General features: G+C 43.2%; 1 protein-coding gene across 15 annotated transcripts in view; it reads left to right on the forward strand.

Moving 5' to 3' along the window:
* Positions 1-17,520, forward strand: part of nav2a (neuron navigator 2a) — a 213,885-nt gene that overhangs the window by 145,040 nt on the left and 51,325 nt on the right. For 12 of the 15 annotated variants that reach the window (XM_051379464.1, XM_051379457.1, XM_051379458.1 and 9 more), the window contains 6 exons: positions 79-135; positions 3,009-3,142; positions 10,485-11,727; positions 14,356-14,465; positions 14,577-14,685; positions 15,902-16,324. In XM_051379464.1, coding sequence (XP_051235424.1) covers positions 79-135; positions 3,009-3,142; positions 10,485-11,727; positions 14,356-14,465; positions 14,577-14,685; positions 15,902-16,324 — 2,076 coding nt within the window. Of the gene's footprint in view, positions 1-78; positions 136-3,008; positions 3,143-6,011; positions 6,033-10,484; positions 11,728-14,355; positions 14,466-14,576; positions 14,686-15,901; positions 16,325-17,520 lie in introns of those variants that run through there. The other 3 variants (XM_051379460.1, XM_051379471.1, XM_051379467.1) reach the window with 2 other exon arrangements.

The following is a 17,520-nucleotide window of genomic DNA, read 5'->3' on the forward strand; positions in this document are numbered from 1 at the left end:
CTGTCATTTATAACTGTAAACCTGACCTCTCCGTCTCTGTCCTCTTCCATATATCCCTTCTCTTTCCTTCTCCTCTAGGGATGGGTCTCAGAGTAAACTACTCAAGTTTTCCCTTGGTCAGAAAAAGACCTCTAGGTCAGCTTCACCTGCCTTTCTGTTTTCTTGCTCCTCCCCTCTCTTTCCTCCACCACACCTCCTATCCCTTCCCATTTCTGGAAATAAGAAAGTAGAAATTGCCCCTAATCAAGGATAAGATTTCCTGGTCGTGTAATGAGTTTCATGTTGTTTCTTTGTCCGTGATTAAGGGCAATCTCTACTACAAGCACTATCTAATATGCATGAGTGGTAGTGTTGAGCAGATAGGAACTAAAGCTCCAGGCTTCATTTTCGGACGTCCCTGTCTGTCTGGCAGCGCGCCTCATTTGGCAAGCCTGCTAAATGGGCTGTGAAAGACCTTTAGATAACCCTTAAGTAAGTGTGTATGTGCTTGTGTGTGTGTGTGTGGGTTTGTTTGACAAGCACATCCCCCATATAATGTGACATTAATAATTAACGCAGAGAGAATCTGTGGCAGTGGAGTAATAATAATACTGTGTTGTTCAAATTTATCTGGTGTCTTTGCCTCCTTTTTAGCATGCAGTGTCTCATTATGTGATGATGCACCTTGAAATTGGATTTAGGATGTGGTTTTGCATGCTGCCCATCCCAGATTCTGTTTGCATTGCACCTGCCCCACACCAGCTCCTCTCCTGAGCAATGCAATGGCCCCACCTTCTGGTCAGCATGTGTAATTACAAGATGAAGAGTTTAGCTTCTCCTGGTGTTTTTCAGTCGAACATGGCTAAAATTTTCTCTCAAATGCCTCAATCAGAAAATATACAGATATCCTCAAATCAAACAGCATGCGTAAGTTTTTTTTACTTCTAATGGATTTAAAAGAAGTAAAAGGCTTATATATATTCTTATTTTCTGTTTTATTTGTTTCTTTTTTATGAGCTGCGGTTTGACAAAACAAATGTCTTAAATAAATGAATCAACCTCTGTTTCTGAGATAATGTGCACTGGAATTGAACAAATATGATAAGAGATCTCTTCCACATCACTACCATTCAGTCATTCGCAGGACAAACACAGCCAATGTGAAAAAATCTAAATGGAAGACAGTGCTTGCAGCACACATAAAAAACAACTTTAGACCAAGGTAAAAGGAAGCATAAGTAATATAATCACTTTAAAATACATGTTTGAATAAAAACCTAGAAGTTTTAAGATAGTTCAGAGCTGAGTACCGGTGCACTGCAAGCCTTGGAACTTTATTCTTTTTGAGCAAATATGATAATTATGTGGCGAAAAACAACAGTGTCTGAATATAAATTGAGAGGAAACAAAGGGCAGAGATGTGTCTGAGAGTGCTGTCCTCGCTCAATGCCCACAGACACATTCGTTTTGACACATTGCCCAAGCCCATATTCAAATTTTGAAATATATAAAGTTTTTTTTATAACCGTCAAATCAAATATTTCTTCTATACACTGTCAGTCCAAAGGGGGAAGGGAATAGACTGACTGGTCGTGCCATAATTGAAAACCAAATGGTCTCAGGCTACTCTTGACAAAATAATGCAGTAAAACTTATTACCTCGCAATGGCCAGATAAATAATTGCCAGTCAAAGTGAATGGCATGCCGGAAATGAGAGTTCCATAATGTAAACGAGAGCTGAGACTGAGAGCTGTAATTTTGCTTATCAGCATCCACCTCACAGTCCCAGGATGATGATGATGATGTCGCTGCTGGTGAATTAGCATTTCATTAGCAGTCTCTTTGCCACGGCCTGGTTTGATTGCAGCTTGGCTCACGGGCCTCACCAAAAGCAACAGACCGACTTACAATGTGGAATTAATGTGTCATAAAATTCACCAAGGCTTATCCACGGCCAGTATATCCTGTCTAATCCATGCAGGGAAATAAAGGGGCAGGACATGTAATCTGAGGCTGCTGAGCTCACAGCTCCCCTGGGACCTGCACTTTGTCAGCCTGTCCATTCATATATGTCCATGTAGTTGTGAGCTCATCTGTCTCCATGAGATTACTGCAGGTGTACATAGGGAGGTGGGGCCAAGCAGAGCTGGAAGAAAGGCAAACAATAGTTGAGTATATATTTGTTCAGGTACTGTCTGTACCTTCTAATCCAAGCCACTGACTTTTAGCCTGAAGATGATCCAGACGTAAACATGTAACGTGGGAACATTCGCTGAGTCTAAAATAGTACAAAGCATAAAGAAAGTAGGCAAAAATCCCAGCAGCAAGATGGCTAGTGAGTGGTTAGTTTAGTCATGGATTTGTGGTAGACTCAATGGAGGTCAAAAAAAGTGTATATCATGTATTCAGCAACTCTCTGGATGTTGAAGTGCGTCAATTTCCTCGGGCATTGACTGAAAATTCACATTGTGAAAAATGCCCATTTTTCCGCACTTTTCTTACTATAGTGACATGGTGCCTAGTCAAAAAACAGAAAAATAATGTAAAATGAATACTTTTTGCCATTGTTTGCACTTGCCTGAACCGTGTGACATTCGTGTTATACATTTTGGACGACACACTTTGTGTGTTTGCGTTGTTGCATACGTTTCTTGCACATGCAGAAGGATGAGATGCTCTACAAGTGCCAGTTAACCTTTGCAGCGTGTTCCGTCTGTTCACGTAAAACGCTTACTGTAATAAATCTGCAGCTCTCCTCTACCTGCATGGTCCCTGTACACTCAGTCCTAATTAAGCAATGCCCTGGATGGCCTGGATCTGTGCTTGTCCCAGCAGAATGCGTTACAAACCTGCAGTAGCCGAATTTGTTCCCTCAGTGTGTGAGATGAGGGAGTATTCAGAAGTTCTCATATCGCCTTTAGTCATCAACAAACTCAGTGTTTGTCCTATTTATGCCCCCTTTCTGTCTTTCCTCCTTTCTCTTCTTTACTTCCCTCTCTCTCTTTCTTTCTCTCTCTCTCTCCATCAGACTTCCTGGCCCCTCGGCGAGGGTGTCCACTGCCGGCAGTGACATCCCTCCAAGAGGCTCGGTCAGTGCTGCTGGGAACCGACGCAGTCAGGGCTTCAGTGACAAGACCAAAGCCAACTCGCACCTGAACAAAGGTAGGCCACATGTACAACCACACACACACACACACACACACACACACGCTGACATGCTTCATTTTGGTCTCGGATGCTTGTAAATACCGTCATTATAACACTGAGATGGTGTGTGTGTGTGTGTGTGTGTGTGTGAGCGAGTGACATTAGAACAGAGACAGTACCCTTGCAGCTCTTAAAAATGTTAAATTGTTGAAGCATTCAGGACAAATTTAAGGTGAATTGTGAATCCTCTGGCTGCTCTTTGTTATCATACTTGAAAATGCAAGTTAGCTCTGTTGCTTTGAGACCAAGAGAAAGTATTACAAACTGTGCCAGAAAATAATGCATAGCCCTCAGCGTCGCACGCTGCACCGAAACAGCTGTGTCCTTTCAAGTGAAAACAACAGAGAATACATGAGCACAAAATCAAGATGTTTTTAGTGAATAAATGGCCTCCTTTAATGTTTCAGTCCTTGTCAATTCAGTTCATTCTGAACGTTGATATTTCACATCATAAGGAGTTTGTTTCTTTAGAGCGTTGCTCTTGACCCTTTTTATGATAAACATTCAGTTGTTGGATGTTGAAGTAAATGTATTCTCTGACTGCACCCTCAGTAACTCTTCCGTGTAAGTAAGTGAAACTCTCAAGTTTTGCCTTTTGAACCTGTGTCCAGTTGCTGTTTTTGGCACATGGTCACTGTATAGAAGGTGAGGTGACAAGCTGTGATTTATTAGACTGTGAGTTAAGATAACCTCTATTCGGCTGTTGCACGCAGACTGTGTCCGTCCTCACAGGTGGAGAGGTTAATGCAGGTGTGACGAGCTGGAGCCCTTTCAGCTCCCATCTGAACCTTTTAGGGCATTTATGCTTGTGTTTTTGAATTTGTTTGAGACTTTGCTCAAAGGTTGCATCCAAAGATCTCTTTCTTATTGTACTAATTCATTGTGATACTTTGTTGTAGCTGCTTGATAGGTCTCGTGTGAAAAGTATTTTTATTACTTGTGTTTCTGAAAATGTTTAGTGTCCTGAATGAAGTCTGGATGAACAGCTCCCTCTCCCTGTTTGGTAAAGTTAAACAATCCAGCAGAATTATTTCAGCTTTGTCTCATAAGCTGCTGTTGCTGAGGCTTGAATTAGCTGTACCAAATGTAGAATGTTTCACTTTAAATCACAGCACAAAAGTTGACCCTGGAAGGGAAGAGATTGAAACTGCTGAGTGTTTTATTAAATTCCTATAACGTGATCTTTACCTTCTGCTTAATATAAATGCTACTTGGGAGTAGTTGCTACTGTAACACAGATGTTGATCTTTTGTGCCGATGATTCAACCAGGAGAGTTTCATCTTCATCCAGGAGCTCCAACTGTCAGTCTCCTCACTTTGTCACAATAACTCCCAGCTTGCACCTCTGTTGAGGTTTCATTCAACAACACAAGATAACATCATTTAAACAGAGCGGGAAAGTCGGATTCACCAGTTCACTCCCCGTCTACTGTTTGAGAATCAAGAATAGACCTGTCTTCTGTCGTATGTTTGCATTGGAGTCGGAACTGTAGCTACTCTCACACTTTTATTCCAAACCTCCCTGACCCAGTTTAACTCATTCTGCCCAGTGTTAGTGCTCTGCAGAATACACACCAAGTGTTTGGCAGTATATTCAGCGAGACCAGTGTTGAAATAGCTTCTGTCCCAACTCAGTGCGCCAAGGCTTTATATAGACTGTGTTAGTGTTCACAGTCTAAACTCATTACCCTGCATTAGACAGAGAATTCTGACCGCCCAGAGAGAGAGAGAGACAGGGTCAGAGAGACATAGAAAGGAAGAGAGAGAGAGTGTGTGTGTGTGTGTGTGTGTGTGTGAGAGAGAGAGAGAGAGAGAGAGAGAAAAAAAGTGTGTTGTCTGTGTTTAAACAGTGACAAATTAACTGAGACCAATGCTGTGAGCGGCACAGTGCAGCACTTATTCTGATGTGCAGCTCCACTGGAGATTGGGGGACTTTGACGTGGACAGTTGTGTGTTTGTGGATGTTAGATTGAAAAGACTGATACCACTCATATGTCTGTATGTTAAATATGAAGCTACAGCTAGCCATTATTCAGCTTAGCTCAGCATAAAAACTGAAAAAAAAAAAAGGCGACACAGCTATCCTGGCTCTGACCTCTAAAAGCTCACAAATTAACAAGTTACGTCTTGTTTGTTTTACCCGTACAAAAACTGAAGTTTAAAAACAACAATTAGTGGTTTGACCAGTGACTTTCTGGAGTTACTGTGTGGTTGCCAGGCAACCAGCGGAGAGTCTATTCTTTGTGCTAAACTAAGCTGCTGGCTGTAGCTTCACATTCATGGTATAGACACGAGAGTGTTATCAATCATGTTGATGCAACTCTGGGCTTGAAATCATATTGATAACATATTTCCCAAAAAGTTGAACTACTCCTTTAATATTAAAAGTGATAGTAGGAGCAGTAATAATAGTAGTAGTAGTTGTAATGGTGTGTGGTAAGTACAGAAAACTTAGTTAAAAAGCTGTTTACATTAACAAAGTTTAACCAACCTATTTACCACCCTGGCATGCAGGTGTGTGTGTGTGTGTGTGTGTGTGTGTGTGTGTGTGTGTGTGTGTGTGTGTGTGTGTGTGTGTGTGTGTTTTAGAGTAGAAGGCCATATGATTGGCAGCAGGTAGGATGGGAATCACTTGTCGACGCTCCTCCTTTTTGCCCTGTTGTTGACATGCTGCCAAGCCCCTCCCCTCTGCCATAGCCCTGCACGACAGTCCTCCTCCTCCTCCTCCTCCTACACTCCCTGGATGGCTGGCCACAGTTTTGGACTCTTTCCTCCTCTCCTGTCCATCTCCTCCTCTCCTTTCCTTCTTTCTCTGTTCCTCCTGGACGTCTGCAGCACCCATGAGGTTTGTCAAAATGCACTTGTAGATCACCAGAACTGGAGGTTGTACTTTCAGATGTATAGCTTGAGCTTTGCATTGAACCTTTGAAAGTATGGTAGCAGATTTGGTCAGTTTTACTGGTTTGTTGTTGTTGTTGTTGTTGTTGTTGTTGTTGTTGCTGCAGCTAGAAATGTGGGCATTTTTAATGCTGCAGAAAGCAGGTTTTTTTCTGTAAGTCCTGTCACGTCAGTTGCTTTTTGTGAAGAAGTAATGAGGTTGTAGGGACTTTTCCTTGCTTATTTGGTCTGAAACTGACACTGTTTTTGAATTTCCTTTGTTTCTAAGGTGTCATTAAAAATCTGACAGCATCTGTCTTATATTACAGTTTAGTTTTTGCCTTCCAAAAGCATGTTGGGACTTGAATGTGCCCCACATTAAGTTACACATTGTTGTGAGACAGTGTTGCAGCAGGTTCAGATGGTCAGAAAGACACCTGCAGCTTCTTTTGTGAGGCCAGATCTGCTCTGTGTCAATGGCTCTGACACCAGAATGGAGTCACGTTACTGCACGGCTGTACAGTGAGGAAACAGACCTGAATCTTCTCTTCTGCTCTGCGTTAACGCAGGGTGACAGCGTCTGGGTGTCCACCAAGTGACACAGAGCAGAGAGACAGGGAGAGCAAGGGGCACCTGTGGTTGTGTGTTTGTGTATGTGCACGCTTCTGTTGACCATGTATTTGTGTGTGTGTGTGTGTGTGTGTGTGTGTGTGTGTGTGTGTGTGTGTGTTTGTATGGCTGGTGCCCTTGCTGAATGAATAGCCTTCTGATGAGCTGTAGCGTCACTATTTGAGTGTATTCATGTGGAGAAACTTTAAAAAGTTTCAGTCTCCACACAAAAGCCGGCTGTCCCTCTCACTTTTTGGAGTACAATGACTGAGGAGAGAGAGAGAGAGTGCGAGAGAAATCAGAACATGATGAGTAAGCAAACACCTGCTGGCTCAAACTTTGTGCCAGTCTGATATAATTTGTGCATGTCTATGAAGGTGTCAGTAATGAAATAAAGCTGACTGATCAGGGAGAACTGTTCTCACAATGCTCCCTCTGTGCAGCACATGGGAGAAATCTTCTCTGCGCCCTGGGTTTTGAAGCAAAACATGTTTTCCGTCTTGCTATACGTGAGTGACTTGTATGTAAGTAGGGCATATTCAGGTCAGCAATTTGGTCGCTGAGTGACGTGAAGGTTTAGCTTAATGTCTTGTGACCAGTGCCATGAGAGGGTTTGGAGTGCTTGTGATGTCTAAACAGTATCAGCCGACACTAATTCTAATACATTTAATGCTTTTTTTTTGGGGTGTGTGTGTGTGTGTGCGCAAGTGATCGAGTATTTGCTCTGGTCACCTGTCCTGCAGTTACACAGAGGTTAAAGTGTTTGAAGTTGCTGAGCAGAACAAACATCCCCCTCTCTCCTAAACTTGACATGCATGCACAGACATGTACACACACTCAGGGAAGAGTGTTGACGCTTGTGTGAAGTTACATGGTTTTCCTCAGCTGTAGACAAGCATTAACACACGCACAGACGCATGAGTGTGACGATCCGTGAAAAGAGCTTTGGGTCCACTTCGGATGATTTCCTAAAATGCCTTGATGTTATCAGGAGGCTCTGAGAGGAGTAGGCAGCTGGGATGACCCTGAGACAGAGTCGGAGAGGGTGAGACAGGTTTTAAGTGCGGTGGTGGTCTATGATCCTATTCCCTTTGGGCACTTCTTAACTGTCATTTTCTGCTCCTGGTTTTATTCTCTAATGACTGCTATAATTAAGCAGTTTGGTTGTAAACAGTGAAATTCTTTCAACATGTTTCCTCAAGGAGACAGCTCGACCAGCACAGTGAAAGAGGGGCAGTGGTGCAGTTTAAATCCGGGATTTGGCCCAAGGCTGCACAGGGGTCATTAGGTCAGTGACCCATTCTTAGGGCATGTTCAAACAATTCTGTGTTTATTTTTGAAGGAAAAGTTCTTCCTCAAGTGCATTTTGTGCTGGTAATGAAAAGCCGGTGTCTCAAAATGCAGCCAGGAAAGAGCCAGATTGATCCATAGTGACAGTTTATGATCAGAGTATTTACTAGCATTTTTCTACTAGGTCTTTATCCATTTGGTTGTGGTTATTGTCATTTATTATGAGGGTGTCTTTTAAATCTTAAAATGTGAACTTTTCCCATCTTGAGGAAGCGTATGGCTGTGCCTAAAAACAAGACATGTGAAGCACTTTTTTTAAAATTAAATCCGTACCCCACCTTGTGGCCATCATTAAATGTAAAAAGTCTGGTTAAATTCTGAAACAGCAGAAAAGTGTGAACACACAATCTAACTTTGGTACTTTTTTCATTTGTGACGTGTTTTAGAAGCGTTGAACCTTGTCTGGAAACTTTGGTTGGGTTTATGATGCAACAGTGTCCAAGTCCATCTCTCTAGTGTCACTTCTGACCCAACACGTTGAAGATTGACCACTTTCCTTCACCCTTGGCAACCCAACTGGAGCGTGTCAGTCCCGGTCACTGGGTCCAGTCACGACAATGACCAGCTGTCCCAGTATCCAGGGCCTCTCCATGTCATGCCTTTCTTCTTGTGTTCCTTTCTGACCCGAAATCCAAACTGACCCCATTCACGGACAGCACAGACTGTCTTGCTGGCCCGCATCAAAGCTTCACTCATCCCAAACTTGCAGTACCAGTCCCCTTATTCTCACTGCCTGCTCCATAATCACAGCAGGTCCCCCTCTCATTCAGCCACCTCCAATAGGATGCCAGCTATTACCAACCTGACCCACTTTTCCGATTGCTAACTGCTAGCACGGCTAATTGGGCTCTAATTACTTCCTAATGGCTGCATTGTTTCAGGCTGCTCTCACTAAATGCTAAGCAGGGGGAGAAAGGAAAGGCGGCGAGCGAGTGCCTATTTCCAATTAGAGCATGAAAGGCGCTGTAAAAATGAAATAAAGTGGAGAGCCAGATGAGAAAGGGGTAAACAAGTGGGTTTAGTGTTTAATATTCTGCGTAAATTCTGACTTAATGAGACCATATGAATAGCATATGAATATGGGATTAATGTAGCCGGTGTGAATTAAAGAAAACTTCACTCATAACCAAATGAGCACTGTGAGAGTTATATGATCATTTTCCTGTGTGAACCAGTGAGAAGACAGAGAGGGCTTCTACATGCACCGTCTTTAGTAATTTTTATATATGTTTAAGCAACAAAAGTCTTATTTTCTTTCTCTTTCTGATACAAATGGACTAATTCTGTGTTCTAATAATGTCACTTCCTCAAATTCTTGAAACTGTTTGATTTGTCCTGGAGGTTGTGACATCCTTCATACTGCTGATCACTTGTATTGACTTATGTCAAAAAGTATAAAGTAAGTAAGAATAACTTACTGGAAAAAGTTTGAAATGTGTTTTGTCAGTTGCCTTAAGAAAACAAAAATGAAGGGTTGTATTAAGACCCTGTAAGAAGCCATAGGTCTAGGCTGACTACAGTTGTATGAGACACAGCACAGCAGCAGCAGTGACTTGGAATAAGTCTGTGTTTGTGTATATGTGTGAATGAGTGTGCGTGTGTGGGGGGATATGTTGCAACGGAACTGTTATGATTAATTCCAACCAGTGCTCCCTGCACAGGCCCTCTCTCTCACTGGCCGTTGGTGTTTGAATATTCAAATATTACTGGTCTGAACTCTGTGCTGCTGGTAGCACCACACTGATATCAACATCAGCAACCCTCAGGATACTCTAGTTCTCACAGTCAGCACAGTGACTTACACCAGGGATTTCAGCTCTTCTCTTGCTCTTTCAGTTCTTTGGTAAGTTTGCTCGCTGAGATGCTGAGTCATTTTTTTTCGCGTTTACCCAGGCAATTTCTATTTGGGTGTTAAATCTGTAACAATGGTTTACTGGAGCATGTTTACACTGCAGAAAATACTTTCCCTTCGGTTCATCTCCAAGTTAAACTGTATTATTACTCTGTTTGTGAATCTAATCTATGAGAGACTGAGTACATGTTACCAGATGTAACTAGACAGTGCTTCTTTGTAAAGCAGAGGGATGCTGACCAAAAGCAGTCCATATAAGTACAAGCCTTATAAGTGCAGCAGCACTGCTTCTTGACTCGGCCTGCTTGGCAAGGCTTTAAAGCACTTGAGCCTGCTCCTCATTGTTTTTATAAACAGTTTGTGATGGACTCCTCATTGTTAGTGCTAAAGGGTTTTTAACAGTTTTGGTGGCTAGCCCAAAGAAAAGTAATGGCACATTTGGCTGTATGAACACAGGCCACCTCCAGGCCCTTATAAGGCCACTTTGTGTGGGGTCAAAGAAGCCTCACCCACAGCATCTGGTTTCTCTTCTCTCTCCCAGATGCTCCCTCTGCTTAACTTTTCCCCTCCTATCTCATTGTATAATAAAATGTCTCTTTTCTGGTGCAGATTCCTCAGAGGGCATGACCTCACAGCCTTCGGTGATGACTGAGCATGCTCTGTCATCTGCAGTAACTGTCAGCTCCTCTACCAGCATCCCCGCTGCTACCTCCGCCCAGATTCCTCCTCCATCTTCGTCGTCCTCATCCTCTTCCACGGCCATTCCCCAGCCCAACAGCAACAGCAAACCTTGGAGGAGCAAGTCTATGAGCTCCAAGAACACCTCCTCTCCTCTATCCTCCACCAGCACTCCCTCGTCTGCCATGCAGTCTGTCAAGGAGAAGGACACCTCCTGTAAGGCCCTGGCAAGTGAAGCTCCTCCTAAGGTTGTCGCTCAGAAGTCAATGCTGGAGAAGCTTAAGCTCTTCAACAGTAAAGGAGGCTCCAAATCTTCCAGCTCGTCCAATGGAGCCGTGGCCCAGGCTGATAACGCTGCCCAAGCCAGGCAACTCGGAGCAGGGCAGGTAGAGAGAGCCGAGACTGGTTCTAACACCGACCCCCTGGAGGAAGATGATGGCAACGTCCGGCCGGGAATGAACGGGACGAGCAATGGGACAGCCTACGGAGCAGCTCCCTCAGCAGGTACTACTGTCACCACAACCGCCAGCAGCCCCAAAATCGCCCTGAGGGGCATTGCCCAGCGCACTTTCAGCAGAGCTTTGACTGCCAAGAAGAGCTCGGTCAAAGGAAGCGAAAAAGAAAAGGACAAGGAGAGGGCGAAGGAGAAGGAGAAAGCGAAGGAGTTAGGGAAGCGCACCTCTGTCCCCGACAGGACAGAGCTCAGGGGGGAGGAGCCTAAGGAGGAAGTAGCACCCGTTGCTGTAGACACAGACAGTTCAAACAAAAGGACCTCTAAAATCACCAGCTTCATTCCCAAGGGAGGTAAAGTGGCCAAAAAGGAGAGTTCCACCCCTGCACACAGCGGAATACCAAAGCCAGGAAGCAAAGCCCCGGGAGTCGGGGGGAAAGCCTCCTCAGTGAAGGAGGCTGGTGAGAGGCCTCGGAGCATGCGGTTAGGAGGGGGTCTCGCCATGCACCGCGGCCCCCTGGACAGAGATAGAGACAGGGACAGCAGACACTCCAGCTCTACTTCCAGTCTGGCCTCCACAGAGGGAAAGAGTAGCGCCGCCCCTGGGGCAGGAGGAGGCACTACACAGAGCACAGCCAGCAACACGGTCAGCGTGCAGCTACCTCAGACTCAACAGCATCACAGCCACCCCAACACGGCCACTGTCGCACCGTTCATGTACAGGTGAGATCACACAGACTCGGGCTGGAGACTATATATCTATTAGGGATGCACCGATCCACATTTCTTTCACTTCCGATCCGATCCCGATACCTGAATTTTGATATTGGCCGATACCGATACTATTCCGATACCAGAGCTCTGTTTGCTTTAATATTATTATTATCATTATTGCTGATTTTATATGAGGCTGAAATAAACTCCTCTCAACAGGCAAGTATGATATGTATGTATGCATGTATGTCCCAAAAGGCAACTTGAAGTAAGTATAAGGTCAGAAAAGGAAGTCAGAAAAACAGGAAATCCTGTTAACAGGGAAAAACCCCATTCTGAAAACAAATATGCAACTGTAAGGGTTTCAAATTGATTGTCATGTCAATATTTATTAAATTCCCAAAATGTCAAATAATTCAAATATAAGAAAAGTGCAATAAGTGTAAACATCTTACACAGACACACACACACACACACACACACACACACACACTAATCCCTTTAGCTTTCCCGTTGTCTGCCTGAAGTTTACCTTGTTTTTGGAATGACTCCAGAAGTGATAGCTGACAGCTCCTTTTGTCTTTCTGCCCCTGCTCGTCTTCTTCTTCATATGGATAGTTTAGACGCTTCACTCTAAGGATAATGTTAGTGCTTCAAATTTTCACATATAGCCCTGTATCGTGTAAGAACTGTAATACTACTTTAACAATCAAGTGGTGGTTCTCATTTTGACCCAGTAATCCTCGTGCTCTTTCGTGTGGTGCTTTTTAAAATGTTTGATTGCGTTCGTAGTGTTGTACGACGCGAGGGAGCTTCCATCTCTCTGAATCACTTTGCTATCTGGCTGCAAACTGCGGAATGGATTTCCTGAGCGGAGGCGTGTCTCATAACTCTGTCTCATTGAGCCACGCCTCCGTTCAGGAAATCCATTCCACAGTTTGCAGCCAGCTAGCAGACTGGCCGGCAGGAATCACTTGTGGAGTCATTTCAGCAGACAACGTTAAAGCGCAGACATGGCTCATGGACATCGGATATCTCCGCAGGTTGGATCGGGAACATCCGATACCTGAATTACGCTGGTATCGGTCCCGATACCGATACTGGAACGGATCGGCCCCATCCGTAATATCTATATCTAGTAGTTCTCTACCACATATCACTAAATATTTGTGACTAAATAAGTTAAATCTAAATTGTTAAAGTTTTCGGCGATTTAGTTGAAAGTTCTCCTTTAAGAATTAGTTTAGCTTTATTAATTGTCTTATCACTATAGAAGCTGAGCTTGCTGGCCACAACACAGCCAGTAAATCATGATTCATAAAACACTGATAACACGTCATTAAACCATTGCACACTGCACATCTGGCTATGACTAAAAGTCATACACACTGAAAGATTTTCCAGAATTGGTATGGTTGAATTCTTCAGTGACTACTGTTTAAAGTGGACAAATATTTACTGGAGTGTATTTGTTCAGTCGTAGACCTGATAACAGTTCTGGGTATGCTGTTCTGGTCTATGTAAGCTTTTAAATAACTACAAATTGGTGTATAACCCTCTAATATAACTGTGATAGAATTGTACAAGTCAAAGTCTTCACATATCTGATTCTCTGACGGCATCTTAAAGTAAAAAATTAAAAAATAAAATAAAATCTAAAAAATAGCCATCTGTGGGCTGTTAACCAGGAATGTCACATCTGTGTATGTTCATGTGTGTGTATGCAGAGGGTATTGTCTTCATGTGTGTGCACACATTTCTGGGCAAATATGTGTGGATGTTGTGTGCCTCTGACCTCTGTACTGGTCCCAGTGTGATAAGGAAGGAGGTCCCTCTCGTTCTCAATGAGTCCTTTCTAACAGCCACTCATTAGCCTCCTGACACTTCCTGCACTGCTGCCCTTTCTCCCTCTGTACATCCTGACCTGTAGCTAACCAACCCACATCTCCAAAACACCCCCATTCTCAGTACTCAGAAACTTCCTTTTTTGCTGTATACCTGTCAGGTACCATTACCAGCAGGATTATACCACCTCCACCTGTCAGAAAGAGTATGTTTTGACAGAAAATGAAAGAAATAAGACTCTGATGAGATATCTAAACTGACTTTGTCCCTGACCTACCCACCTAGGACTGCACCCTGCCAGAAATAATAAAGGTTATAAATAATAATGTATAACCTGAAGTATCAACCAATCATAGATCAGTTAACCGGAAGTTTAAAAAAAGTTTAGATGCTGTCATTTTTTCTGGAACTGTAAGCGACAGTCAGTGGTTTTGACTGACTCACACTCAGAGAGAGTGTACAGTAGTCAACAAGGACAAAGTCTAGGATCAGGCAAAGACCAAAGGCTGCATATAACCGAGGCATTCGAACGTCATCGTCTCAAAAAGCACCAGCCAGTGCAGGAACTGTATTGATTTATCCTTCAAAGACAACCTTTATAGGCATTTGGGGCTTAGCAGGCGTTCATTTTGGACCCAAGTCACAAGACTTGAAACACAGCAGATTTAATTCTTAATCAGGTTTATCCCTCTTTCGTGACAATTTGCTGAATATTAGGTTTGCACTAAATGCACAATAATTCAGAATCGATGATATCCCCCCTTTGATCCCTTGCACAATTTGTATTACCAGATCCCAAGCAGACTGCGACGGAATAGGCAACCCTGAGACCGGCTCAGGAGGAATTGGTGGAGACATTTCCTTCACCAAGACCAGTCAGCTCTCCATCGAGGACCTTTCAGGTGGGTGATCACTCACAATGCAGGGTCTCTGTTCAGAATAGATGAGTTATGTTTTATTGTGCTTGTAAATATTTCTGAGCTTGTTTTTTTTTTTTTTTTTGCCTTGCTCAGCTGAAGACCCAGAGACGAGGCGGTTGCGTACTGTCAAAAACATAGCAGACCTGCGGCAAAACCTGGAGGAGACCATGTCCAGCTTGCGAGGAACTCAGGTCACACACAGGTAAAAATCAAATACATTCATTCTCTCAGCTAGTTTTAACTGGTAGTGATTGATGATTCAATGCTACACCCCAACTGACACCACTTACTCTGCTTTTGAGGAATTGTTTGAAGTAAATAGTAATTTAACAAGCCTCTTTTACTTCTTTATTATATCTTAAATTTATTGTGATTACATTTATTTTTATACCCAAAGAGAATATGGGAAAAGTTAAAAAGCAAAGTAACACAATATTTTTCTAAATCATTTTCTGTTCACCTCGTCGCTTCAGCACTGCTCCTAAAGAAGTTTAGAAACTGTGTTGCAGTGGAAAACAAAACTCTACTGTTTGGGGATCATCAAAGTGTAGCGCCTTACAATGGCTGCTGCGGCTGAGTGGTAAACAGGCCAAATCAGGATAAATGTTGGGGATTTGAGTCAGTGACCGAACTGCCTCATGGTCAGCAGACTGTGTCTGTCTAGGCTTACAGGTATTACCTCTCATTGCTGTCTCATCCTTCTTTTGAGGGATCTTTTTCTTTGATCGCAGGGCATGTCTTTCATGTCGTCTTTGATTCAGGTTTAGCTCTAATCACGTTCCCTCCCACAGATTTTTGACCTCTGCTCTGGTCTCGCGTCTCAGTGCTGACCAAGCTGTCTAGGTCTGTTGTAAGGTTCATATCCTCTGTTTTTATGCTTTAGACCGTAACAAAGGATCTCTTATCTTTACTTTTTCCCTCTCTGTTCACCAAGAAGATCATGCCTTTTTCCACTACTTGTTTGGCAGTTGTTTGCCTCTACTATAGTCTGTGCTGTATCTCAAAAGTGAACAGATTTCTGTGAAATTTGGTGAATTAATTCAAGAAACAAGAAACGATTGATCTGGTTTTGGTGGTGATCCAGATGCATGTTCCTCACTATAAGACAATTATAGAGAATCATTGGAGATTTTATCTATACTGTAACTATGAAAGTACCTCAGCTCAGTTTATTCTCTGAGCTGTGTCATGGCTTTCTCTACGACTGCAAATTAGGTAAAATAATCAATAAACATTAAAAATGTAGATGTAATTTTTGTGCGTCACCTTGTGTGTTAAAATACCTGTAAATCAGTTTTGAATGATGGTTCCCGTCTTGTTTTTATGCTATTTGGTAATTGGGTTTTCCTTTTGTTTACATGTGGATCACAGATTGTGTCTTTATTCTCTCCTCTATGTCTCCTTCTCTACCTGCTCAGCACCTTGGAAACCACCTTCGATGGCAGCGTCACCACCGACATCAGCAGTGGCGGAGGTGGCGGAAGCGCCAGCAACAACAGTGGAGGGGGTCGGAGCATCCTCAGCCTCACTTCTACCCGACCTTCCCTGGCATCATGGCGACTGGGCCAGTCCAGCCCTCGCCTGCAGGCGGGCGATGCCCCCTCTATGGGGAACAGTTACGGCGGCCGGGCGGTTGGCAGCCAGGGAGGACGCTACCTGTACCCTGGGCACCTCCGACGGCAGCTGGCTGGTAGGGGAGGAGCCCTCTGCAGCGTGGACCTCGGAGACAGAGCCGGGGAGGACGTTGACCTGGACAGCATGTCTGTGGAGGTCACTGGATACATGAGCGACGGAGACGTGCTGAGCAAGAACGCTACGCGCGCTGATGATGTCACCAGCGGGTAAGTGGATTCCAATTTTTTTTATTTTTTTTAATCCAACAAGCAGGTTTTGAAATGGATAAAGCTGGAACAATAGTGGATGAATCGCCACATTGATTCACAAAGAGTTTCTCAACAGCAGTTTTGTTCATTTATCAAGTAAAAATTCCAAACATTTTCTGGTTCCATCTTCTCCAAGGTGAGGATTTGCTTCTTCTCTCTGTGTTTTCTCATTATAAGCAGAATGCCTTTTAGTTTTTGATGGTTGGTTGGACAAAACAAGCAATTTGAAGATGTTACATGCGCTGATTTTATACACTAAACAATTAATAAATGAATACAAACATATAAATAGACGAATCTAATGAAAATGATCAGTAGCTGCAGCCCTGGAAATGACGCCCTTTTGTGGTACGAGTGTGCGAGACACTCAGCACATTATCTGATTATTTTTAATGATTGTAACAGCCCTAAAAGGCTCCTCTTGAGCTCCATTGTACCTTGTGATGTGTTTAAGAAAGCCCGTTAACACAGTACCTGATTCTGTATTCAATCATCAAAAGCCATCTACAAGGTGACAGACACTATTTTTATGATAAATGTATAGTTTGTAAGTTGGCCAGGAAGAAATATTACTAGTAGAATCTATTTATTTTGACATCCCTTGGTAGGCAAACCAAAAACTGTATTTCAGACACTTGCCTATACATTTTCTTTACATTCTACCCTAATACTGGCATAGCAGTTTGTACTAACACAAGAAAACCATGTGAGAAAGCATCAGCAGCTTAAATCCATCCTAAACACGTTGTTATGGTTCATCATAACATTGGAAGTGATCATTCAAAACAAACTGACAGTAAATTATTTCTTATCAAACAAGGATGAAAAAGAGAAATAGCTGTATAAATGTGATTAATGTAACCTTATAGGCTGTGAGTTTTGCCAGAAGAGGGCAGTAGTGTTCCTTGCTCACTAGTGATCCAAGTGCCAGATGATATCCCGCAGTTTAGCCTCAGTGGCATAAGCAACATTTATTCTGTATCGCTCGGATCCCACCAGTATCCCATCTCTCTGTCTGCAGACGCAGTAATGCTGATATGCTGATAACCTGTTTATTTGCTCTCTCAAACCCACTGTCCATGTTGTAACAGGCCCCTTGCATACCTTGGCTGCCACACTGTGCAATTTAAACCTCTGCTGTCATCATTATTATC

This window comes from Dicentrarchus labrax, unplaced genomic scaffold (assembly GCF_905237075.1).
Source record: "Dicentrarchus labrax unplaced genomic scaffold, dlabrax2021, whole genome shotgun sequence".
In the NCBI taxonomy this organism is placed as follows: Eukaryota; Metazoa; Chordata; class Actinopteri; family Moronidae; genus Dicentrarchus; species Dicentrarchus labrax.